General features: G+C 43.0%; 1 protein-coding gene across 1 annotated transcript in view; it reads left to right on the top strand.

Moving 5' to 3' along the window:
• Positions 1-26,864, top strand: part of FMN2 (formin 2) — a 356,666-nt gene that overhangs the window by 243,455 nt on the left and 86,347 nt on the right. The window contains exons 9-12 of the mRNA XM_027530594.1: positions 20,723-20,814; positions 20,976-21,105; positions 21,908-22,054; positions 26,678-26,737. Coding sequence (XP_027386395.1) covers positions 20,723-20,814; positions 20,976-21,105; positions 21,908-22,054; positions 26,678-26,737 — 429 coding nt within the window. The remainder of the gene's footprint in view (positions 1-20,722; positions 20,815-20,975; positions 21,106-21,907; positions 22,055-26,677; positions 26,738-26,864) is intronic.

Raw genomic sequence — 26,864 nt, 5'->3', positions numbered from 1 at the left:
AACAGTGTCAGACTTTATTTTTCTGGGCTCCAAAATTACTGCAGATGGTAAATGCAGCCATGAAATTAAAAGACACTTACTCCTTGGAAGGAAAGTTATGACCAACCTAGATAGCATATTCAAAAGCAGAGACATTACTTTGCCAACAAAGATCCATCTAGTCAAGGCTATGGTTTTTCCAGTGGTCATGTATGGATGTGAGAGTTGGACTGTGAAGAAAGCTAAGCACTGAAGAATCGATGCTTTTGAACTGTGGTGCTGGAGAAGACTCTTGAGAGTCCCTTGGATCTCCCAAGGAGATCCAAGCAGTCCATTCTGAAGGAGATCAGCCCTGGGATTTCTTTGGAAGGAATGATGCTAAAGCTGAAACTCCAGTACTTTGGCCACCTCATGCGAAGAGTTGACTCATTGGAAAAGACTCTGATGCTGGGAGGGATTGGGGGCAGGAGGAGAAGGGGACGACAGAGGATGAGATGGCTGGATGGCATCACTGACTCGATGGACATGAGTCTGAGTGAACTCCAGGAGTTGGTGATAGACAGGGAGTCTTGGCATGCTGCAATTCATGGGGTTGCAAAGAGTCAGACACGACTGAGCGACTGAACTGAACTGATGAAATAAAGACTCTCGCTTTCTCATAATCGTGACAGGAAGTCAGGTCTCTAGCAGTACGTTCCCCTGCATAAAGCACAGCTGATAGCTGCCTGGGTTGACCTCCTATGTTTCTCCAGTGCATCACAATCACTGGCTTCCTTGTGCTTCCCCAAGGGGGCTGAAAAGAGACTGTATTCATGGCTCTATGGAGCTTTCTTCTGCTCCGGACCTTCTACTTTTCCCCTCCTGCCCTGTCTCATTTCAAATGACCAGGCACCTTCAGGAATTAATCCCTGGATGTTGACTGCATCACTCCATCTTGCAACATTTGCTTTTGAAGCTCCAGTGTTACCACTTTCCTTTCCTTTTGGAGTCTCTTTATTGAGTGAGCTTCCTGAGGAAGGATGAATCATCCCAGATGGATAATCCTTAGACCAGCCTGCTAATTCTCAATCCTGTCCATTCAGTGCCTCCTTTTCCTACCAAATATGGTATTGTCGACTGAAAAATACGTGCAGCCAATAAGTTGAGAACTATGTTTTACTTGGCAGACATTCTGAGGACGTAAGCCTGGGATACAGCCTCTCAGAGAGTTCTGAGTGACTGCCCCAAAGAGGTAAGGATATAGAAAAGGGAAAAACGTGTAGTTGAACATTGAAAGGTGACTGCTAACCCAAAAACAGACATCTCAAGTTAATGACCTCAGTGCTTCTCTGTGTATAGGAAGATGCAAGAGTCTGGGTTCACTGAAACATCCCTTTGATGTGCACCTTAACTACTTAGGGCCAGTGTCCTGTTTTACTCCCTCCCATATCCTCTCAGGGCTCACAGAGGAGGCAGCTGTAGTGGCCAAAGGCAGCAACATCCTTGGTTTACTGAAATGGCATCAACATTCTTTGTCCACATTTCCTTTACCATTCTGAGAAGAAATTAATAGACAAAAACCTAGCTACATTTATAACTTTAAAGCTCTGATGTCTATACTCTAAAGTAGAAACAACTCAGTAACCTGGTGCATTTAACTTCATCAATGCATGTAAATTATTGAACTGGAAAGTATGATGAAGGCAATCAATTTTTGTCCTTTTATTTATAACCCCTTTGAATACAGCAGCTAAAATTACCTTTATCACCACTAATAGGATTTTCTGAAATGGTGAACACTTGGTAAATTGAAGTAAGGTTTTCCTTAGATGTGACTGGTAATTCCATTTCTGGAAGGCTGTGTATATTGTGCATGTTAAAATATAGTATTGGATATTTAATTAAATGTTTAAAATAATATATATGGAAATAGTAAGTATATACTGTGACAATCCTAGACAGCATATTAAAAAGCAGAGACATGACTTGCCAACAATGGTCCATCTAGTCAAAGCTGTGGTTTTTCCAGTAGTTATGTACAAATGTGAGAGTTGGACCATAAAGAAGGCTGAGCACTGAAGAATTGATGCTTTTGAATTGTATGCTGGAGAAGACTCTTAAGAGTCCCTTGGAGAGCAAGGAGATCAAACTAGTCAATCTTAAAGGAAACGAACCCTAAATATTCATTGGAAGGACTGTTGCTGAAGCTGAAGCTCCAATACTTTGACCACTGGATGCAAACACTCGACTCACTGGAAAAGACCCTGATGCTGGAAGAGCTTGAGGGCAGGAGGAGAAGGGAGTGGCAGAGGATGAGATGGTCAGATGGCATCACCAACTCAATGGACGCGAGTTTGAGCAAACTCTGAGAAATAGCGATGGAAAGGGAAGCCTGACGTGCTGCAGTCCATGGTCTCCCAAAGAATTGGACACGACTTGGCGACTGAACAACAATATTAATGCTTTGAAAAATAATTTATGCTTACACGTTTTCTTTTCCAATTTATGCTTTGTCTATAGAATGCTTCTAGGAAATATGCTGGATGCCTGTTGCTGCCCTCCATCCCCAGCAAAGAGGATATACTTTGAGGGGATAAAATTTGCATAAATTTTTAATAATCATGAAAGTATTCCAATGAGATAACATTCAATGAGATAATAATTTAACACAAAATATATCATAGTGCACTCTAAGCCCCATCCCCTTAAAACGAGGAGTAGATGGTGAAGGCAGTCGGTTTGTGGAGGGGATGTGTGGCATCCGTCTAGAGCTGGAGCACAGACATTGCTTGAAAGGCCAGAATGGAGGGAGGGTTGCTATGTTGTGCCTTTCCAGTGTTCACACTTCCCTGAGAAATTCTGCTCCAAACACAGACCTGTTTATAAGTCACAGGGCTGTCTTTCAATATGTACTCACCTGGAACAAAATACCCAAGGTTTCTCAAAAGAGAGAAGAAAAAATACTGCTGTCAAATACTGCTTTTTTCTCTCAAAAGAGAGAAAAAAGCTAATACTACTGTCCTCAAATTCTTCACTTATATGCGGAATCTAAAAAATGATACAAATTAACTTATTTACAAAACAGAAATAGACTTACAGACCTAGAAAACAAACTATGGTTATAAAAGGGGAAAGGGGGAGAGGCAAATTAGGAGTTTAAGATTAACATGTACACACTACTATATATGGGAAAAATCCCACGGACAGAGGAACCTGGTAGGTTACAGTCCATGGGGTTGCAAAGAGTCAGACACAACTGAGCAACTCCAGTTTCTTTTCACTACTATATATAAAATAGATTATCTTCAAGGACCTACTGTATAGCACAGAGAACTCTTCTCAGTATTCTGTAAAAACCTATATGGGAAAAGAATCTGAAAAAGAATGGGTATATATACATGTGTGTAACTAAATCACTTTTCTGTACTCCTGAAACTAACACATTATAAATCAGCTATACTTCAATTAGAATAAAGGAAGATTTGGAAAAATTATAATTACTTTTCTCAAAATAGAGAATAAATAAAATGAGCACTATAATCATAAATTTTTAAAAGTCCATGGAGAATGAATCCTTAATAACTTTTTAAAAATTTGGAATGATTTTTATATTGGTTTCACACTGGCTTTGATCCCTACTGTTCTTTTTCCTTATGTTTTAGTTTTAAACCTAAACTGTATTTGATGATGGGAGCACTTGTTTGCTTCTGCTTTTCTTACAGTTTCTTTCCGTCCATCTGGGAGTCTCACCCTGGAAGACCACAAATTGCATGCACATCCTCGCGTGTAGTGTTCAGTTGTTTAGAAACTTGTCTGTTTGTACCAGTGACTGTTTTTATATAAATTCTGTTCTGTGATCTACCTCTAGATTCTCTCTTTGGGAACATTAACAAATGGTAGAGTACAGGCAGTACTTTTTGTCCTTCCCCTATTTAATAACTATATTCAGCTCTCCTGGGCAGACAGTCTCCCCTGACATACATGTACTGAACCTTCCCCGAGTAGTTGTCTGTGGTGGCAGGCAGACATTAGAGGGATGGTGCTAGCAGGTAAGATGAATGCTTCCAACCTTGTGCCACAGATGTTCACTTATCTTCTATAAATCCCTTTAAAGCTTTCCTGGTGGCTCAGTTTGTAAAGACTCTACCTGCGATACAGGAGACTCGGGTTAAATCTTGAATCAGGAATATCCCCTGGAGGAAATGGCAACCGACTCCAGTATTCTTGCCTGAGAAATTCAGTGGACAGAGGAACCTGATGGGCTATAGTTCATGGGGTTGCAAGAGTCAGACATGACTTAGTGGCTACACCACCACCACCACCATTCTGCTGATGATACAGGAAAGTAATAGTTTATGTGAAAGACCATCTGGTTTTTCTTGTGAATAAGGCAGAGGTATTTCAGTGGTATCAAGTATTGATGGTTGCAGGTACCTGCTAAGGGCTTTAGCTCCTACCAAAGCGAAGTCCTGACAGGTAATTATTCATGAATAGGAATAGCATTTGATGGTTTTAACATTCATCTTGAAGGATGCATCATCCTCCCCTCTCCTCCTTGTCACCCATGATTGCAACAACTAATGTTTAGCTGGGCAATTAGTCAATGAAAGGAATAATCAAATGTCTTTATAAGGGTATAAAATTCCTATATTTTCCTTCACTGAATGTTGGACAAAAAATGTTGCCTGCCATTTTAGTAAACAAAGAATGTTGCTTGCCATTAAGCCCTTGGCCACTGCAGCTGCCCCTAGTGGTGTGCCTGAAGGGATTGGGGTGGAGAAAAGCAGGATGCGGGTCCCAGACAGGACTCCTTTAACAGGCACATCAAAGGAATGACTTCAGTGAGCCCTGACTCTTGCATCTGCCCATATGCAGACAGGCAACTATAATCATCAACTTGAGATGTCGGCTTATTTGTGATTAGTGGTAATCTTGATCTTTGACTACATGTTTTTTGTTTTGTTTTTTCTGCAAAAACTTCTATATATCCTGGCTCCTCCCTTACCTCTTTGAGCTCTCTCCCTCAGAGCTGTCTGAGAGGCTGTCTCCCAGGCTATAGTTCTCAGTAAGGTCCCAGAATAAAACATAATTCTCAACTTTTAGATTGTGTTTTTTTTTTTTTTTCAGTTGATAACTTATTTAGGAAATTGAATGATTCTAGATGTGTATTTGGTTCTGAACTTTTTGTTTACTCACCAATATACAATGATTTGCCAATATGTGATTGTGATATTTTCAGGGGCCCTGAATGGCCATTCAGTTTAAGATTGCTGCTTGTCAGTGTCATCACAGACTCATCACTGAGTCTGTCCACTATTGCTGTGTGTATATGTCCACCATAGCTATTGTCTGTGTCTCCACTGCTGTGTGTCTATGTTCACTATTGCTGTGTGTACATGACTAACATTTTGCAAATTCCCCTCAGCCCTTGGCATTTAACAACATTCCAGTTGTTCATTTTACCTGGGGAGGAAAGATTTATGGGACTGTGGTATCTTAGTCTGTGGACTATGAAGAATATGCCTCTTAAAGAACTAGTTTTCAAGATTAGAGGAAAAACAGGCCAACAAGTAATATAGAGACCACCCATAAACTCTGGAATGTATCATGTATTAAAGGTCTATTTAAGTAGTCATTTAATAATACAGAAGGATTTTTCCTTGAAATTGCTGAGAAGTCCTCACTCCAACACAGAAAATGCTGTTCCATTCATAAGTACTTAACACGCATCGTTTTAAGTTTTTTATTATTTTTTTAATGTTGGCTGTGCTGAGTCTTCATTGCTTTGCATGGGCTTTTCTAATTGCAGCAGGCAGGGGCTACTCTCTAGTTTCAGTGCTCTGGCCCCATTGCAGTAGCTTCCCTTGTTGCAGAGTACAGGCTCTAGGGTGCGTGGGCTTCAGTCGTTGTGGCTCGTGCATTTAGTTGCCCCATGGCATATGCAGTCTTCCCAGACCAGGAATCCAACCTGTGTCTCCTGCATTGGCAGGTGGATTCTTAAGCCCTAGACCATCAGGAAGTCCAACATGGATATTTTTTATTCAAATAAGATGAGAGAAACTAACCACCAGATAGATGATTGCAAAATGAGGAGATGGGTTTCAAACACACAACGAAGTATTTACAGGTTAAGGTGACAAGTGCTAGGATAGAATTCTGTGGGAAGAACAGGGCAGTTGCTGAAGAGGTGACAATTACTTGGTCTTGGGGGACCGGGAGTAATCTTCATCATGAGGCAAGATTTGAAGCCATTTTTTAAAGTTCTTATAAACTTGAGAGAGGATATGAGGATTTTCCCAGCAGGTGGGAGAAAGTTTGCTGAAAGGCACAGATGTGGAAAACATTACAGTATTTGGGGTGAGGAATTCTGTGTTGGTGAAGTTGACCCACAGGAGAGTTGAAATTGGATTTGGTTGAGGCTGAGACTGATAGGGATGGATGTGATCAGATGGCTCTGGAGTAGCAGTGATAAGAGGGGGGGAAATCTGCTCCTGAGATTTTTATCAGGGCTCACTGAGCCAGGAAGTGGTACCTAACTGGATGCAGGAGGGGAGAAACTGAAGTCAGCTTCTTTCCTGGGTGTCTGGACCAGATGGCCGTATGCCAGTGTTGGGTATTCAAAGGAGGTACATGTTTGGGGAAGTTAAGGAACAGATCATCTGTTGAGTTTTTTTTTATTCTTTTAAGCTTTTATTTTGAAATAATTACAGATTCACAAGAAACAGCATACATAGTACACAAAGGTCCCGTGTAGCCTTTCCCCAGTTTTCCCCAGAATACCATCTTACAGAACTATAGTACAGTGTTAAAACCCTGAAAACTGACGCTGGTATTTTTCACAGACCTTTTTGCAGTTTTGCCGGTTTCGCATGCACTTGTGTGTGTATGTGAATGAGTGTGTGTGCGTGCACATGTGTGTGTGTAGTTCTATACAGTTTTATCACATGTGCTGATTTGTGTAACTGTCACTACAATCAAGAGACAGCATTGTTGGAAATTCCCTGGTGGTCCAGTGATTAGGACTCGAGCTTTCACTTCTGGGGCCCAGGTTCAATCCCTGATAGGGACAGATGCTGCAAGTCATGAAGCCAACCAAAAAAAAAAGATACACGGTTGTTCCACCTCTGCAAAGATCCCTTTCCCCATGACTAATCTCTGACAGTTACTATTCTGTTTTCCATCTCTTAATTTTGTCATTTTGAAAGTGTTATATAAATGGAATCATAGAGTATGTAACCCATAGCATTTTGAAACTGTCTTATTTTCACTCAGTATTAATTCTGTTGCGATCCAGCCAAGTGTTGAGTGTATCTAAAGCTCGTTTCTTTCCACTGCTGAATAATATTCCATGGTGTGAATGCTCTAACATTTGCTTTATACATTGAGGGACATTTGGGTTGCTCTCAGGTTTGGGCTGTTTACTGCCTAATTCTGTAATTTGATTATGGAACTTCCACGGGACTTCTTCCAACAGACTCTTAGAGGGCACAAACAAAACCTTGTGAGCACCAGGAGCCCGGAAATGGGAGCAGTGTCCCCACAAGAGACTGAGCCAGACTTGCCTGTGAGTGTCCAGGACTCTCTGGCGGAGGCATGGGCTGACAGTGGCCTGCTGCGGGGTCAGAGGCCCTGAATACAACAGAGCGTGCACAAGTCCTTTGGAAGGAGGACACCATTACCACAATTACCCCTACCACAGTTTGGCCTGTGACTATTTACATACATTAAGTTGTTGTTGTTGTTGTTTTAATTTATTTTTTTAATGAAGAATAATTGCTTTACAGAATTTTGTTGTTTTTTGTCAAACCTCAACATGAATCAGCCATAGGTATACATATATTTTTTGTGCTGATCTAAGTTTTCTCATACTGTTCATGGGGTTCTCAAGGCAAGAATACTGAAGTGGTTTGTCATTCCCTTCTCCAATGGACTACATTTTGTCCGAACTCTCCACCATGACCCATCTGTCTTGGGTGGCCCTACATGGCATGGCTCATAGTTTCATTGACTTAGACAAGGCTGTGATCCATGTGATCAGTTTGGTTAGTTCTCTGTGATTGTGGTTTTCATTCTGTCTGCCCTCTGATGGAGAAGGAGAAGAGGCTTATGGAAGCTTCCTGATGGGAGAGACTGACTGTGGGGGAAACTGGGTCTTATTCTGATAGGCGGAGCCATGTTCAGTAAATCTTTAATCCAACTCTCTGTTGATGGGCGGGGCTGTGTTCTCTCCCTGTTGTTTGGCCTGAGGCAGACTGTGGTAGGGGTAATTGTGGTAATGGTGACCTTCAAAGGGACTTGTGCACACACTGTTGTGTTCAGTGCCTGGACCCCGCAGCAGGCCACTGTCGACCCATGCCTCCACCAGAGACTCCTGGACACTCACAGGAAAGTCTGGCTCAGTCTCTTGTGGGGACACTGCTCCTTTCTCTTGGCTCCTGGTGTGCACAAAGTTTTGTACTTTGTTTGTACAAACAAACATGTATTCCAAATCTGTTTCCCCAGTCCTGTGGAAGTTCTGTAATCAAATCTCACTGGCCTCCAAAGAGAATTCCCTGGGAGTTCTCAGTCCCTCAGATTGAGAAATCTGTTTTGGGTCCCAGAACTTTCTTAACAATGTGAGAATTTCTTTGGTATAGTTGTTCTGCAGTTTGTGGGTCATCTGCTCTGCAGCTGTATGGTGGGGTGAATGGTGACCTCCTCCAAGAGGGCTTATGCCACACACTGCTTGACCCAGGTCTACTGCAGCCAGAGCGCATGTGCCCATGGCTGGCCACTGCTTACCCATGCCTCTGCAAGAGATACTCAAACACTCAAAGGCAGGTCTGGGTCAGTCTCTGTGGCGTCTCTGAGTCCTGGTGTGCACAAGGCTTTGTTTGAGCCATCTGAGCATCTCTGGTGGGTATGGGGTTTGATTCTAAACATGATTTCGCCCTTCCTATTATCTTGTTGTGGCTTCTCCTTTGCCCTTGGACATGGGGCATTCACACCATGGAATACTATTCAGCAATGGAAAGAAATGAGCTTTAGATACACTCAACACTTGGCTGTATCACAACAGAATTATACTGAGTGAAAATAAGTCAGTATCAAAAGGCTATGGGTTACATAATATATGACTCCATTTATATAACACTTTTAAAATGACAAAATTAAAAAGATGGAAAACAGAATAGTAATAGGCCTTGGAGTACAAAATGAAGCAGGGCAAAGGCTAACAGAGTTTTGCCAAGAGAACGCACTGGTCATAGCAAACACCCTCTTCCAACAACACAAGGGATGACTGTATACATGGACATCACCAGATGCTCAAAACTGAATCAGATTGATTATATTATTTTCAGTCAAAGACAGATAAGCTCTATATAGTCAGCAAAAGCAAGACCAGGAGCTAACTGTGGCTCAGATCATGAACTCCTTATTGCAAAATTCACACTTAAATTGGAGAAAGTAGGGAAAACCACTGAATCTGCCTGCAATTCAGGAGACCTGGCAAGAATACACAGACGAACTATACAAAAAAAAGATCTTCATGACCCAGATAACCACGTAACCACGATGGTGTGATCACTCACCTAGAGCCAGACATCCTGGAGTGAGAAGTCAAATGGGCCTTAGGAAGCAAACAAAGCTAGTGGAGGTGATGGAATTCCAGTTGAGCTATTTCAAATCCTAAAAGATGATGTTGTTAAAGTGTTGCACTCGATATTCCAGCAAATTTGGAAAACTCAGCAGTGGCCACAGGACTGGAAAAGGTCAGTTTTCATTCCAATCCCAAAGAAAGGCAATGCCAAAGAATATTCAAACTACTGCATGATTGCACTCTTCTCACATGCTAGGAAAGTAATGCTCAAAATTCTCCAAGCCAGGCTTCAACAATACATGAACCATGAACTTCCAGACATTCAAGCTATATTTAGAAAAGGCAGAGGAACCAGAGATCAAATTGCCAACATCTGTTGAATCATAGAAAAAGCAAGAGAGTTCCAGAAAAACATCTACTTTATTGATTATGCCAAAGCCTTTGACTGTATGGATCACAACGAACTGTGGAAAATTCTTAAAGAGATGGAAATACCAGAGCACCTTACCTGCCTCCTGAGAAATCTGTATACAGGTCAAGAAGCAACAGTTAGAAGTGGACATGGAGTATGTCAAGGCTGTATATTGTCACCCTGCTTATTTAACTTATATGCAGAGTACATCATGCAAAATGCCGGGCTGGATGAAGCACAGCTGAAATCAAGATTGCCTGAAGAAATATCAATAACCTCGGATATGCAGATGACACCACCCTTATGGCAGAAAGTAAAGAAGAACTAAAGAGTCTCTTGATGGAAGTGAAAGAGGAGAGTGAAAAAGCTGGCTTAAAACTCAACGTTCAAAGAACTAAAATCATGGCATCTGGTCCCATCACTTCATGGCAAATAGATGGGGAAACAGTGGAAACAGTGACAGACTTCATTTTCTTTGGCTCTATTATCACTACATATGGTGACTGCAGCCATGATATTAAAAGACACTTACTCCTTGGAAGAAAAGCTGTGACCAACCTAGACAGCATATTAAAAAGCAGAGACATTACTTTGCTGACAGTGTTCCATCTAGTCAGAGCTATGGTTTTTCTGGTAGTCATGTATGGATGTGAGAGTTGGACCATAAAGAAAGCTAAGCAGTGGAGAGTTGATGCTTTTGAAATGTGGTGTTAGAGAAGACTCTTGAGAGTCCCTTGGATTGCAAGGAGATCCAACCAGTCAATACTAAAATCAGTCCTGAATACTCATTGGAAAGACTGATGCTTAAACTGAAGCTCCACTACTTTGGCCATCTGGTGCAAACAACTGACTCGTTGGAAAAGACACTGATGCTGGGAAAGATTGAAGACAAGAGGAGAAGGGGATAACAGGAATGAGATGGTTGGATGGCATCACTGACTCGATGGACATGAGTCTGAGCAAGTTCCGGTGTTAGTGATGGACAGGGATACCTGGCATGTTGCAGTCCATGGGGTCATAAACAGTCAGACAGGACTGAGTGACTGAATTGAGCTAATCGGTCTTCTCATGTTGAGAGAAATGCCCAGCATATGTTAAATGTATATTTAGAATGTATTTTTAAGAAGGTGCTAAGCAGTTTTCCAGAATGGCTCTTCAGTCCAGTGATGTCAGCACCAGGACCCAGGAGAAAGAAACAGTGACCCCACAGGAGACTTGCCTTTGGGCGTCTAGGAGTCTCCAGCGAAGGCCTGGGTTGGTGGTGGCCTGCTGCAAGGTTGTGGGCACGGACTGTAGTAGTACATGCATGGGATCTTTTGAGGGAGGTCACCGTTATCTTCATTCAGTTCAGTTCGGTTCAGTTGCTCAGTCATGTCCAACTCTTTGCGACCCCATGGACTGCAGCACGCCAGGCCTCCCTGTCCATCACCAACTCCCAGAGTTCACCCAAACTCATGTCCATCGAGTCGGTAATGCCATCCAGCCATCTCATCCTCTGTCATCTCCTTCTCCTCCTGCCCCCAATCCCTCCCAGCATCAGAGTCTTTTCCAATGGTTGGCCCCAGGTAAATAACAGGGAGGGAACACAGCTCCACCCATCAACAGAAAATTGGATTAAACATTTACTGAACATGGCCCCACCCATAAGAACAAGACCCAGTATCCCCCTCAGTCAGTCTATCCCATCAGGAAGCTTTCATAAACCTCTTACCATTCTCCATCAGAGGGCAGACAGACTGAAAACCACAGAATGGCTGTGCCATTTTAATATTCTCAGATGCAGTATGTGAGAGATCTAGTTTTGCTACATCCTTGCTACTGTCACCACTTAAAAAAATTTAGCTGTTGTAATAGATGGATGTAAGGCAATATCTCTTCGTGATTCTAATGGGCAATTTTCTAATAGTAAATGACCATCTTAGCATGTGTTTATCTTCTGTGTGTTCTCTCGGTGAAGTCTCTGTCTTTTACCCATTTTCTTGTTAGATTGTAGGCTCACTGTCACCCCTCTGAGCCACCTCATTCTGCCTTGTTGCTGCTGCTGGGGGTAAGAGTGCCATCTGCCCCCTCCCCAGACACCAGGGAGGAGGTCGGGGCAGTGGGTTGCTGGGTAGCACTGCTTCCTGTCAGCCAGCTTTATCGCATCCCTGTGAGTCAGGGGGAAAGTTTGGTTCTCCACTCAGCCATACTGATTCCAGGAGGGGTCAGTTTTTCTTTTCGTTTTTGATTGGTCAACAAGTATTAAAATTGAGGTTTTTTTCTACCAGACATCCTTTCTCCAGTCCTTTTTGTAGAGCTGGTCCTGGGTCCAGGCCTCTCTAGCACCCCTTCAGGGATGAAGGAGGAAAGAAAACCCAGGAGCTTACATCATTCCTCAGGTTGTGAAGTTCCTGCCCGGTCACCTTCCCTGCATTTTTCCTAGCTTTCCTATATTTGTTGGTGTCTAAGGCCCCCGATCTCTTCATTAGGCAGCCTGGGGCTCAGTAGAGCTCCTGTGGAGAGACATTTATGTTAGCCCTTGATGTCAGGAGGTGGTGGGTAAAGGCCTGGACCTCAGCTCCTGTGCTCACTGGATGAGGCCCAGGATCTGCATTTTCTTCACACACTAGGGGTGGCCCTCTTGGTGATGATGCCTGTCTGTCAGGGCTCCATGACACTGTACACACAGGACACCTTGCAGGTGCCTGCCTGCAACTAAGGGCTCAGCAAATAGGAGCTCTTGTGCTCCTATAGGTGAGACTCTTGGCTCCAGGTAGATCATTTTTGAGCTTAGTGGAAGAACAAAAGCCAGATGATGGGGATTCAAACACCAAGCACTCGGGGAGGGAAGTCAGTTTGCCTCTGAGATTCTGAGCTGGAGAAGGGGAGAGAGGCCTGTGAAAGAGGGAGAAGGAAGTCTGAAGCTCAGGCAGGACAGGAGGAGGAGCTGAGTGGAGCAGAGAGGGGGAGACATGCAGGTAAATTACACGGAGAGGACAGCGCTGCTGATGCTGGCAGAGTAGCACAGGAGCAAAGACAGGAACACTGCCCCAGAGGCCAGGGCAGACTCCCTCAGTCCGCATCCAGCACAGAACTGCATTCCTGACTGACGTCACCACATACTGTGATCTTTGCTTCTCCAAAATCAGACACCCACTGTTTCCACTCCTGGTGGTTACTGTTTCTACTGCGTAAAGAAGAGAAAAGAGACTGAACGAGGAGATAGGAGATTAGAAAGAAAAATAGGCTCCATTCTTTTATTATTATTTCATCTTGTGTTTATTAATCATCTGCTTTATTTCAGGCATTTGCTCTGGTTGCAGTGAGGAGAAAATTGACGTTATCCATATGCTTATGTTGGTTTCTTTCCGCTCTGTGCACTGGGCCTCATGTATCTGTTCATGGCTGTGACGTGTGCTTGAAGGAAACGTGAATTCCTCCAGTGCTGCCATGATACGGGGGGATGCGGCTAGTGGAGGGTGAAGGAGGCCTCCCCAGAGCAGAGAGGCTAGAGCTGAAGCCAGGTGGCTGTGGGTGCTCCCAGGGTGAAATGTGTGGGGGATGTTCTAGATAAAGGATGCCGTGTTTGTGGATAAGGAACTGAAGGGAAGCTGGTGAGGACAGACTTGCTCAGCTGGAGGGGGCAGGGCACAGACAAGGGGGTGGGGAAGGGGGCAGGCCCTGGGAGCTTAGCAGGTGCCCAGGGTCTGTGTGGATCCAAGAGTGACATCCTCCACAGGATACTGTGACATAGGTATGAGTGGGGGCGATATGGAACACAGGCTCAGATCCACATCTTTAAAGCCAAGCTGCCCACCATTTAGAACATGTATCAGAGCCTTGGATATGATGGGGGACCAGGTGGACCCTCACGTCGTGGGTAGACGGAGACTGTTGGTATGGAGTGGGCAGAGCAGTGGGAGTGGAGGACAGTGAGCAGCTCCAAGACTTGGTAATTCATGAGCTTCCAGCTGGGTGACTCGTTCCTACTTTACTGTCATCAGGACCACTGAAGAAGACATGAGCTTATCTTTAGACTGTTTTGGTCCAAGATGCTTCTGCAGTGTCCAAATGAAAATGTCTAGGAAGCAGTTGCCTGTGTGGATGTGGAGGGAAAACCAGAGCTGATCACAGAAACACAGGCTGAAGACATTTGTCCTGGGTGGTTGGGTGCGTGCGGGTCTGGTGAGGAGGGCAGGAGGGGGTCATTGGGGGTGAGGGGGAGTCCAGGGACAGAGAGTGCGATGCTGTGATGGAAGGAAGCAACACTAGGCGGCAGACACGGGGGCGAGAGTTGATGCCCTTTGAGGATCAAGGCAAAGATTTACAGGTGAGACTGAGTATGAAATACTGAGAAAATGGTAGGGACTGAGTGAGGGAGCTGGTGAAAGTCTGGCTTGCACAGTGTTTCCACCTGCATGCCTTGAAACCCTGGCTCTTCAGGAGCATTTCTATCACATCCTCTCTGTCTCTTTCTGACACACACACGTGTTTTATAATCGATTAAATATGAGGATTGCTGCTAAAATGAAATAGCTCTTTCAACAACAGAACTTCCGAAAGTATTTATTTAGCATGTAGTTGAGTCACTGAGTCGTGTCTGACTCTTTTGCTACCCCACCTGCCAGGCTCCTCTGTCTGAGGGATTCACCAGGCAAGGATACTGGGGCGAGTTGCCATTTTCTTCTCCAGGGGATCCTCCCAACTCAGGGATTGAACCCATGTCTCCTGCATTACAGGCGGATTCTTTACCACTGAGCCACCTGGGAAACCACCTTATTACTATAGTATGTACCACCCAGCAGCTCTTAATGAATCTCAGGACCCAAGTCAGTGTTCCCTGGAACCCCACTTGAGAAACACTGGCTGAGCACTGTCAGTAGACTTGGCCACAGAAAAGCACATGGTCTCTCTCGATAGCCTCCCCTCCATCTGCGTACCTGCTCCCAAGCCTCTCCTCTCTGGAAGCTACCGTTTCTCTCAGGAGTTGGAAGAGCAGCCATCAGTTGCAGGGTATGTGGGTTTGGGACTGTGAAGGTCAAAATACTTGGTGATTCCTGGCAGGCAGGAATTCCATCTATTCTGGCCAGTGGTTGGGTGAGAGCTGTCTCTGGGGTGTTAGGTGCCATGAGTCTTAGTGAGTAACGAAGTGAAAACTAGTGACACTAGTGAGTAATTAGTGAAAGCCTCTAACTTAGCAGCAATAGGCCTATTTCATTTTTAGGCAGACGGGAAATCATGGGAAAAGGAATTTCTGGTATAAACCTGCAGATAATTGGGGTGGGAGTGGGAAGGGGTACGCAGTCCCTGTGCTGGAGACTGAAACGATTTGGTCTCATGAGACTGGGAGAAGGAGGGCTTGTTATTTGAATGTTTGGAACTTGGAAATTATTTTATGCGGTTAATTGATATGTGAATGTGTAGCTGCATTGTCCATGCTGCTGCTGCTACTAAGTCACTTCAGTCGTGTCCGACTCTGTGTGACCCCATAGACGGCAGCCCACCAGGCTCCCCCGTCCCTGGGATTCTCCAGGCAAGATCACTGGAGTGGATTGCCATTTCCTTCTCCAATGCAGGAAAGTGAAAAGTGAAAGTGAAGTCGCTCAGTCGTGTCCGACTCTTAGCGACCCCATGGACTGCAGCCTACCAGGCTCCTCCGTCCATGGGATTTTCCAGCCAAGAGTACTGGAGTGGGGTGCCATTGCCTTCTCCAACATTGTCCATATGTTGGGCCATAAGAACCTATTTCAGCAGAAACTCTGGAATGATGGTGAGCTCCCTAGCACCTCCTTCATATATAGGAAGAGTTACATACAGTTTTAAAAGCAGTGGAAGATCACTGTAGCACGGTTGAGCAAATAAGAATGGTGTTATGAGCAGCATGGAATGTTGTGTGGTGGGGTTTTCCTTGAACTTGAAGCCCAGTATATATATTTTTATCTCCAGTATCTGGTGTAATGCTTAGTAATTAGTCAACCTTTGATTGAATGGGTGGATGAATAAATCCCTAATACTCATCCTTTTTAAAGCCTGACTTTAAACTGAAGGACCAGCGAAGAACCCTTGAGACTAACTTCACTTTGTGGGTCAAAGAGAGTCAGAATTATCCAGATGACCTTTAGGTTCTTGTATAGATTGGTAGTCACTAGTCTGACATAGTTGATGATTGCTGATAAGAAAAAGAATTTGGGGCCTTAAGGTAGAAAATAACTGACTCTTGTTTTGCAAGTTTTGCACAAGTTTTGCAAGGAGAAAACTGACATTATGGGCTAGAAGAAGCAGTTGGTCTTAGTGTACTGATGAATAGTAAAATTTGTAGATTTGATGAATACTGCTTAAAAATCTATGGTGCTTTAGTCCTCTGTGTGTGTGTGTGTGTGTGTGTGTGTGTGCGCGCGCGCGCGCACGTGCACACACGCTCAGTCATGTCTGATTTTTTTCTGAACTATGGACTGTAGTCTGCCAGGCTTCTCTGTCCATGGAATTTTCCAGGCAAGAATACTGAAGTCGGTTGCCATTTCCTACTTCAAGGGATCTTCCCAACCCAGAGATTGAACCCACGTCTCTTGCATCGCTTGCATTGGCAAGCAGGTTCTTTACCACTGTGCTACCTGGGCATCCCTTTTAGTCCTACTTCTTACACCTTTATACACATATTTCTGCATAACAGATTGAAGATTCCTACATGAGAGAGTGATGTTGAATGAATATACAGATGAGTGAATTCACAGGTGCTTTTGCTGAGTGTAACTTTCTTATTTCTTTATCTGCTGTTTGTGTCCTAACACTTGGAATAACTACTTCTGTCTCATGCATGCTCAGGTGTCTATTTTGGATTCACATCACCTCACATGGACTCTCACTGTACTCTTAAGGTGACAGTAAACAGCTGGCATGTTCTGCATCTCATTGTGTCCTCACTATTTCTTGTTTCCAGTGTCCTGTCATTATCCTTCCTCCCTTTACCTCTGTCTTCTCTCTAGACTTGGAGGCCTTCTTTCTTCCTGTTGGATTACTGATTTAATTTTTCAATGTTTTAAGAATTTACTAACTGCTAAGTAGTATGTAAGGCCATATATTGTCACCCTGTTTATTTAACTTATAGGCAGAGTGCACACATGCATGCTAAGTCACTTCAGTCGTGTCCAACTCTATGTGATCCTGTGGACTGCAGCTTGCCAGGCTCCTCTGTCCATGGGATTCTCCTCCGGCAAGAACACTGGAATGGGATGCTATGCCCTCCTCCAAGGGACCTTCCCTACCCAGGGATCAAACCCATATCTCTTACATATAACCTGCATTGGCAGGCAGGTTCTTTACCACTAGCACCACTGGGAAGCCCTATATTCAGAGTACATCATGAGAAATGCTGGGCTGGTTGAATCACAAGCTGGAATCAAGATTGCCAGGAGAAATTCAACAATCTCAAATATGCAAATGATACCACTTTAACGGCAGAAAGCAAAGAGGAACTAAAGAACCTCTTGATGAAGGTGAAAGAGGAGAGTGAAAAAGCTGGCTTAAAACTCAACATTTAAAAAACAAATATCATGGCATCTGGCCCCATCAGTTCAGTTCAATTCAGTTCAGTCAGTCAGTCGTGTCCGAGTCTCTGCTACCCCATGAATCGCAGCACGCCAGGCCTCCCGTCCATCACCAACTCCCGGAGTTCACTCAGACTCACGTCCATCGAGTCAGTGATGCCATCCAGCCATCTCATCCTCTGTCGTCCCTTTCTCCTCCTGCCCCCAATCCCTCCCAGCATCAGAGTCTTTTCCAGTGAGTCAACTCTTCTCATGAGGTGGTCAAAGTACTGGAGTTTCAGCTTCAGCATCATTCCTTCCAAAGAACACCCAGGACTGATCTCCTTTAAAATGGACTGGTTGGCTCTCCTTGCAGTCCAAGGGACTCTCAAGAGTCTTCTCCAACACCACAGTTCAAAAGCATCAATTCTTCGGCGTTCAGCTTTCTTCACAGTCCAACTCTCACATCCATACATGACCACTGGAAAAACCATAGCCTTGACTGGTCCCATCACTTCATGGCAAATTGATGAGGAAAAAGTGGAAACTGTGACAGATATTCTCTCTTGGGCTCCAAAATCACTATGGACAGTGACTGTAGCCACAGAATTAAAAGATGCTTGCTCCTTGGAAGAAAATCGGTGACAAACCTAGATAGCATATTAAAAAGCATAGACATCACTTTGCCAACAAAGGTCCATCTAGTCAAAGCAATGTTTTTTCCAGTAGCCGTGTATGGATGTGAGAGATGGACCATAAAGAAAACTGAGTGCTAAAGAATTGAAGCTTTTGAATTGTGGTGCTAGAGAAGACTCTTGAAAATCCCTTGAAACGCAAGGAGATCAAACCAGTCAATTATAAGGGAAGCCAACCCTGAATATTCATTGGAAGAACTGATGCTGAAGCTGAAGCTCCAGTACTTTGACCCCTTGATGTGAAGAGCCGACTCTTTGGAAAAGACCCTGATGGTAGGAAAAACTGAGGGCAAGAGGAGAAAAGGGTGACATAGGATGAGATGGTTGGATGGTATCACTGACTCAATGGCATGAGTTTAAGCAAACTCAGATTGATAGTGAAGGAAGCCTGGCACGCTGCAGTCCGTGGGTCACAGAGAGGCGGGGACGGTTTAGCAACTGAACAACAGCTATATAGTCATCCCTGGATATCTGCAGGGAGGGGGACACGAGTGAGGATCGATACAAAAAAAGATGCTCGAGTCCCTTAAATAAAATGACACAGTTCTTGCATTGAACACCCCACCCTACCCTCTTGTATACTTGTAATCACCTCAATTACTTATAATGCCTAATATGATGGAAATGCTGTGTAAATGATTGCTGGAGTGCAGTAAATTCTAGTTTACCTTTGGGAACTTTATGGAATTTCCCCCCAAAATATTTTGGATCTGCATTTGGTTGAATCCTTGAATTCGGAGCCCAGGATGCAGAGGGCTGACCACATCATGAATCATACTGGTCACCAGGACCACAGAGATGCACAGGACGTGGCGCTTCTCTTACAGAAGTTGTAAACATGTCTGCACATCACCAATAAGACATGGTGGTATCCTTGGCACAATACAGAGCAAATATAAGGTTCTGTGTTGTTCTAGAGAGAGACTGGTTATAGTAGGGGTTGAGGTGGGCAAGGCAGGCTTTGCAGCAGAGGTTGTATCTTTACTTGTCAGTATTCTTCTGTTGCATCATATTCCAAAAGCAAAATTTATCAAACCCTCAAAATTGACCAATCTGTCATCAAATCTTCTTTCCCTGCTAAAAGACATTTTCTTGGAGGAACTAGTCTTTGCTAATTAATCCCATCAACAGAAATACCTGCCTTTCAGAATAATCAGTGAGTTCAAAACAAAACCATCCCTTCACTTAAAAGTTGATCGGGTTCTGTCATGTACAGCAGTTTTTGGCTGGGCTGCTTTTCTGTGTAAACAACAAATAATCTTGAGGGCATTTTACCTTCTGAGGACTAGACTCAAACCCAAGATAGGGTGATCTACTCAAATTTCTTCATGCATTTAGAAAATGAAGTATTTAGACTGTTTTGAAACATCTTTGTGAATGATAGAAACATTAAAATAAAAAAATAAAAATCATCCAGATTCTCCATAAAGCATAAGTTTGTGTTTTGGTCAGCCTATAAAATTCTCTACCTTATGTTAAAATGTAGAAAATCCTCTCCCATAAAGAAACAAATTTAGAATTACAAATTTTTAGCTTGAGATTTTCAAGGGTAAAAGAAGACACTTGGGAAGATAAAGCTTGGAGCTATTTTTGTATTAAAAAGAAAATTCAGGAGAATCAAAATCTTTTATTTTTGTTCCATGACTTAATAATTCAACTGTACTTTTCTTTTTCCCAAAGCAGATAGGCATAGACAATGATTGCAATCGGTAAATAGGTACTTTCTCTTTTACAAATCTTATAGCAGCTTTAGGATCAAATTCCTTCCAAATTTAATTTGATTAACTTCTGAATACGAAATACCATTTTTAAGTAAAATTATTGCATTCCAGAGAATATTATAGCTTATTTGACATGTGGGATCTGAGTTCCCTGAGCAGGAATTGAACCTGTGCCCTGCCACAGTGGAAGCTCAGAATCCTAGCCACTGAACTGCCAGAGAAGTCCCTCCAGAGGGTATTATAAACAGCTAAAAAACAATAAAGGGAAATCATATTGATTTAAACCATGCTGGAATAAATATTTTGCACATCACCAGTAGCCAATAATGGTTTCCCTGATAGCTCAGTTGGTAAAGAATCTGCCTATAATGAAGGAGACCCCGGTTTGATTCCTGGGTCAGGAAGATCCCCTGGAGAAGGGATAGGCTACCTACTCCAGTTTTCCCTTGTGGCTTTCTTTCCCAGTTTTCCCCACAAGGGAAGCCTTGTGGCTCAGCTGGTAAAGAATATGCCTGCAATCCAGGAGACCTGGGTTCGATCCCTGGGTTGGGAAGATCCCCTGGAGAAGGGAAAGGCTACCTACTCTAGTATTTTGGCCTGGAAAATTCCATGGACTGTATAGTCCATGGGGTCACAAAGAGTCAGACACGACTGAGAGTTTCACTTTCACTTTTGATAGCCAATAATATTTGGAAGATTTGGAGATGATCTGGTTTGCATTACACATATACACTTTAAAATACCTCATGAATTAAGTCAAGCTTTACCTCAGATGCTAAGAAATACGAAAATATGTAGAGTTCTGCTGTATTTAAGATCATTATCTAAAAACTGTTTGGTTTTTGTTTTTCCAGAGAGCACAGTCAGATGAACTGGAAAAAATTGAAAAGCATGGTCGGTCCTCCAAAGACAAGGAAAACGCCAAGTCTCTGGACAAACCTGAGCAGTAAGCACACCGTGGACCCCATGGGCAGCATGCGGGCCATGGGGGGCTCTTTCCATTGGGAAAACGAAGTATCTTCTGTGCATCAGGGTCATGAATGATGTGAGGATGAATGTGTTTACGTGCATCGTCTTTTTCCTCTTAACTTGGCTTTGTTTCCTTAGGTTCCTTTATGAACTGTCACTAATCCCCAACTTTTCAGAGCGAGTCTTTTGCATTCTGTTTCAGTCCACATTTTCAGAAAGCATTTGCTCAATTCGGCGCAAACTGGAGCTGCTACAGAAGTTGTGTGAGGTGGGTGCATGGGTTCTGATACTTAATTGTGCTCAGTCATGTTCATATTTCAAACAAATTGTCTCTTATTTATAGTAAACACTTCCAACTGAGTACCATTTGAAGACATTTTCTTTATTTCCCCTCAACAAATTGTTAGTGATTCCATCCAAATGCTTCAGGAATAGCTATATGACTCAACAGAAGAGAAACATTCTTCTGAAAATAAAGAACAAATGCTTGGCAGAAATGACCAATATTAACATCTAAAACAATTTGTCAAAATTTAATAGCACCATTCATTCTGGTTGTGGTAAATTATTTTGAAAAGTAGCATTATGTCATTAAAGAGATTTTCAGAGGCCGTGATACACAAATTCAAGTTAAACTGTGTGCTTTGGAAGAAGTGAGTGTGAACCTTTCAGGGATAAATCTAAATTTGGAAATTAAACTTTATAACTGTGTTTCGGTTTCCCACACCTTATGCTAAAAATGTTACACAGAGGCAGGTGCAGTTGGACTGATGGCAGTGACGTTACACTGTGGTGGTTCTCATGTTACGGGTGTGTTTGGTTTCCTTGTAATTACACCACAGGAGCATCCTAGGCTGGCACCTCTCAGCTGGAGAAGCACAACCTGCATGCTGTTAGTGGTGCAGCTTTTTTAAAGTTATCTTTGGAGATGCTGTTCTTAAATATACCTAAAATGAGCACTGATGAAGTTTGGATATGACCCATAATTATTAGTATGATCTGAATATCTGCCACTAACTTGAGAAAATTCAAACAGTAAGTGAGAAATTCTTCTTTATCCTGTTTTACAGACATTAAAACATGGCTCAGGGGTTATGCAGGTTTTGGGTTTGGTTCTTGCCTTTGGCAACTACATGAATGGTGGAAATAATACTCGGGGACAGGCAGACGGTTTTGGATTAGATATTCTCCCGAAGCTGAAAGATGTTAAAAGCAGTGTAAGTATTTTGGGTGAGTGAATGTAGCAAACTGAGGAGTGGATGTCTGTTTTGTAATAAGTTGAACTGTAAACCAGTGCGATAAATGTTTATGCTCCAAGGCCAAAAGTTCTATTATGTTCTGAGCCAGAAAAAGGTAATGGTTTTTAAAATATTAAGTTCAACTGAGGGAATTCCCAGGTGGCACTAGTGGTAAAGAATGTGCCTGCCAGTGAAGGAGACATAAGAGACCCTGCTGCTGCTGCTGCTGCTGCTGCTGCTGCTAAGTCGCTTCAGTCGTGTCTGACTCTGTGCGACCCCAGAGACAGCAGCCCACCAGGCTGCCCCGACCCTGGGATTCTCCAGGCAAGATCACTGGAGTGGGTTGCCATTTCCTTCTCCAATGCATGAAAGTGGAAAGTGAAAGTGAAGTCGCTCAGTCGTCTCCGACTCTTAGCGACCCTACGGCCTGCAGCCTTCCAGGCTCCTCCTTCCATGGGATTTTCCAGGCAAGAGTACTGGAGTGGGGTGCCGTTGCCTTCTCCGAAGAGACCCTGGGTCAGGTTCAATTCCTAGGTCGGGAAGATCCCCTGGAGGAAGGCATGGCAACCTGTTGGGGGCCAGAGTGAGGTACTCCGCCCATGGCAAAGGTCATGAGGAAGGAGGCTCGACATACGCAAAGGCGGGATCAAGCCTCAGGAGTCCCCCTGGAAATCCTCGAGCGTCTACCCCCATAACCAGAGCCTGCCTACTTTACTACTTTGTGCTCTTACCTACACCTCTGACTTTACGGGGGGCTGTCCCCCACCACCTCTTTCGGAGAAGGAGTTAACCTAGAGCTCCAGTCAATAAAAACTCTTGGGTGTGACAAGAGTGTTTTAACCCACAAACTCCTCTGAAGGTTCTCTAGCCTGCCTGACAGGCTCGTCCGGCCACATGTGATTGCTCACAGCCTCCCAACCGTGAGAGGCACGAGATGCTTTAAACCCTCTAAAAACAGGTTCTTTAGAGAAGTTAGAAAACTATAAGTATAGTGGGCTAATTAGAAATTGTGTTGGTGAAGGGTTTTTCATTTGTTGAGCCAATGTTTGTTGCTAAGTCTCCATATCCCCTGCCCTTACACACATTAATGAATATATAGAATTAACCTTTGATATTAATCACGTTAGACCTTAGGCTAAGTAAATTCTTTCCTTAACTAAAACCCACTACACCCTCACCCTGTAGGAATGTAACTTTATTTGGGTGGCGTCTGTTTTGAGAATAATCAGCCCTGGAGAAATAAGTGTCCTGATTGACTGACCGCTGTCACAAAGAGAGGGTCGTAAATTGTCAGCAGGCCCCCCTGGCCAGAAGATGATGTAACACCCCTAAGACCTCTGTATACATTTGTATGAAGCACCTGACTTTGATAAAAGTCAGGACTGCTGACCCCGCCTGACTTTTGCATAACATCTCAGTGTATAAAAGTAGACCATGGAAAATAAAGAATTGGGATCAGTTCCTCGAAATACTGGTCTCCCCATGTCTCTCTCTCACTCTGGCTGAGTCTCCATCTGGAGCGCGGAACCCACCAAGCTTACTAATTTTGCCTGGGCTTCTAAGATCCGACCGGGGAGGCCTCAGTGTCTCCTGTCCTTCAGGAGAACGGAAGGACGCCTGCGGCCTACGTAAGTGGTGCAAGCTTCTTGTCTTGAAGTTTTATTGGTCCCCCGCGTAAACCAAGCTACTCAGCCTCTTTTCTCCACTGAATTTTCCTACTGAGCTATCCTCATTCTATTACTCCTTACATCTCTAATTAATATCTAATTGAAGCTATCGTATCCTGATCCTCGCCGATGCCGTCTCTCCTTCGAATACCCTGGATCAGCTGGGGTTGGTCCTCGGCAGCAACCCACTCCAATACTCTTGCTGAAGAATCCCATGGATAGAGAAACCAGGCAGGCTACAGTCCACTGGGTCTCAAAGAGTCAGACATGACTGAAGAGACTTAGCATGCATGCCCGCAAGTTTAAGTGAACAATTGGCCTATAAAAATGAAAATATAGAGAATTGTCTTCCTAGATAAGGAAATAATAAGGAAATAATCTCCCTGACAGAAGAGAGATACTTATTTTGCTTTTTTCTGCTGGTCAACAACTCCATGGTTTATTTAGTCATTACACTCATATGTTCATTTGACATTCTTTTATCCAACTTCTATGGAATGCCAGACACTGTACTTTTCCAAAATTGGGAAAAGCATAATCCTTTCTTGGAACACCAACAACATATAACTTTTGTGATCTTTATGGTTCTATTTGTTCAAGTGCCTTTTTATTTGTATGACACACATTTTCTCAGGAACCTTCAATATGTCAACCTGATAAATCACATTTATTCAAAATTTATTTATTCTTCTAAACACATGGTAGGTTTTGAATAGTTCTTTTTTGAAAAGATTTATTTATTTATTTATTTATTTATTTTTGTGCTGGGTCTTCGCTGCTGCACATGCAGTCTTTCTCTAACTTCAGTGAGCGGGGGCTACTCTCCAGGTGCAGTGCACGGGCTTCTCATTGCAGTGGTTTCTCTTGTTCTGCAGCACGGGCTCCAGGTGTTCAAGCTTCAGTGGTTGCAGCTCTCAGGCTCTGGAACATGAGCTCAGTAGTTGTGGCACACGGGCTTAGCCCCACATTCCACATTCCACATTCCCATGTGGAATCTTCCCGGATCAGGAATCCAACTGTGTCCCCTGCCTTGGATTCTTAACCACTGGACCACCAGGGAAATACTGAATAGTTCTTAACAACTGATTGTTGGATTGAAACAAGTAATTTTTGCAAATAACATTAGAATATAAGTATAATCAATAAATGTTACTTATAAAAAATGAATCTGAAATAGATTCTTATGGTCATAATTATATATGTATAAGGGATTATTTGTTTTTTGTATTGGTTAATGTATCTTATTCAATCCTCCTATAAGTTAAACTTCATTAATTTAAATAAGGAATGATATGGATAAGAATAATCAAGAAGTAAGATTTTTAATAATTTAACTTGCATTCTCACAAGGGCTATGCAAAGTCCATTTGGTTCTTTCTCTATAAAATAAAGATAACTATGTCTGTAGTTTCATAGACTTGCATGCATGGAACTGTTACTTAGATCACTCAGAATTACCTAGGCACTTAGTAAGTGTTTTGTTAATTGACTGAGGTATTGCTGATCATTTCACTGATTTACAAGTTAGGAAAGACAAAGGAAGTTGCTTAAATCATTTTACAAGTAATCCTGCTTCTAATAAATGTACTACTTTTGTTATTACAGCTCTGTATTTCCGTGTAATCGATGTATATAGTAAAATATATTGTTGTTGTTGCTGCTTAGTTGTTAAGTCATGTCCAACCCTTTGCAACCCCATGAACACTAGCCCACCAGGCTCCTCTGTCCATGGGATTTCCCAGGCAAGAATCCTGGAGTGGGCTGCCATTTCCTTCTCCAGGGGATTTTCCCCACCCAGGGATTGAACCCCTGTCTCCTGCATTGGCAGGTGGATTCTTTATTGCGGAGCCACCAGGGAAGCCCGTAGTGTGTTCAGGGAGTCTGTGTTGTGTTAGTCACTCACTCGTGTCCAACTCTTTGTGACCCCATGGACTGCAGCCCACCAGGCTCCTCTATCCATGTGATTTTCTAGACAAGAACACTGGATTGGGTTGCCATTCCCTTCTCCAGGGGATCTTCCCCACCCAGGGATTGAACCCGCATCTCCTGCATTGGCAGGTGGGTTCTTTACCATCTGAGGCCCAAGGGAAGCCCATCAGGGAGTCTAATAGATATATCATCATATCCCATCAGACTTGTTTATAAAGGAATGTTGCTCTTTTTATCGATGAGGGGAAAGTCATGGTTAGATTAGGTTTTTATTATAAGGTATGTTTTTAAAAATATGTATTTGGTTTCACACATCCCAATTATCTAGTATTTATTTTGAGAATTAAAAGAAAAAACATATATTAATGCTCTAAATGTGCCAGAAAAGAAGGTGGAAAGCTCTTCTTTGAAGATTGTTAGATATGAAGCAGTTTTTCTTCTTTAGAATTACATACATTGCATTTTTATAGCTCCACAGATACTAATTCTTGAATCTCAGTTGCTAACATAAGTTATAACATGAATTTGCATTCTTAAAGCTCCAGCTTACTTGAGATAATACTTAACTTTTAAATTTTCTTAATCTACTTAGTAATAAACCTCAGTCAAGCTTCCTGTTGGAGTGGTCCCTACTGGTTCAGCCATACAGAAGTGCTGGTGCTATTTAGTCATTTCTGTTTAGATAGTAGTTATACCTGTTAATAATAAGAAATAAAATTAATGAATTAATTTTCTGGTTGAGGAAGGTGAAAGCAGAAAGGTGTGTACAACTGAGACAACCCTCGAAACAGCTGTGCTTCCACTTGGGGCTCAGGTGGGAACAGAGCGAGGGAGGACAAGACCGTCTGGGCCATTAAACTAAAGTAACATGACACAGAGAACGTCTCCCTTCATCCTAAATATTCTCATCTACATGTGTGGGTTTACTGGGATGAGTTTTATTTAACACTGTATATTTAGTCATTTTAAAAAACGTATTTCTACTCACTTTGGTCTCTCTGCCTAGGACAATAGCAGAAGCCTGTTGTCATATATCGTGTCATATTATCTTCGCAATTTTGATGAGGTGAGATAATGTTCACAGAGTCGCATTCTGTTATTCCCTGTTGTTGAGCGATGTGGTCATGTTTGATGTTGTTTGTCATTGCTGCTGCTGCTCTGTCCTCATTTATTTAAAGTCTGTGCTTCCTGCT

The sequence above is a fragment of the Bos indicus x Bos taurus genome, chromosome 28 (genome assembly GCF_003369695.1).
Source record: "Bos indicus x Bos taurus breed Angus x Brahman F1 hybrid chromosome 28, Bos_hybrid_MaternalHap_v2.0, whole genome shotgun sequence".
In the NCBI taxonomy this organism is placed as follows: domain Eukaryota; kingdom Metazoa; phylum Chordata; class Mammalia; order Artiodactyla; family Bovidae; genus Bos; species Bos indicus x Bos taurus.
Note: the sequence above shows the minus strand (reverse complement) of the source record. Positions and strands in the feature narration are given on the sequence as shown.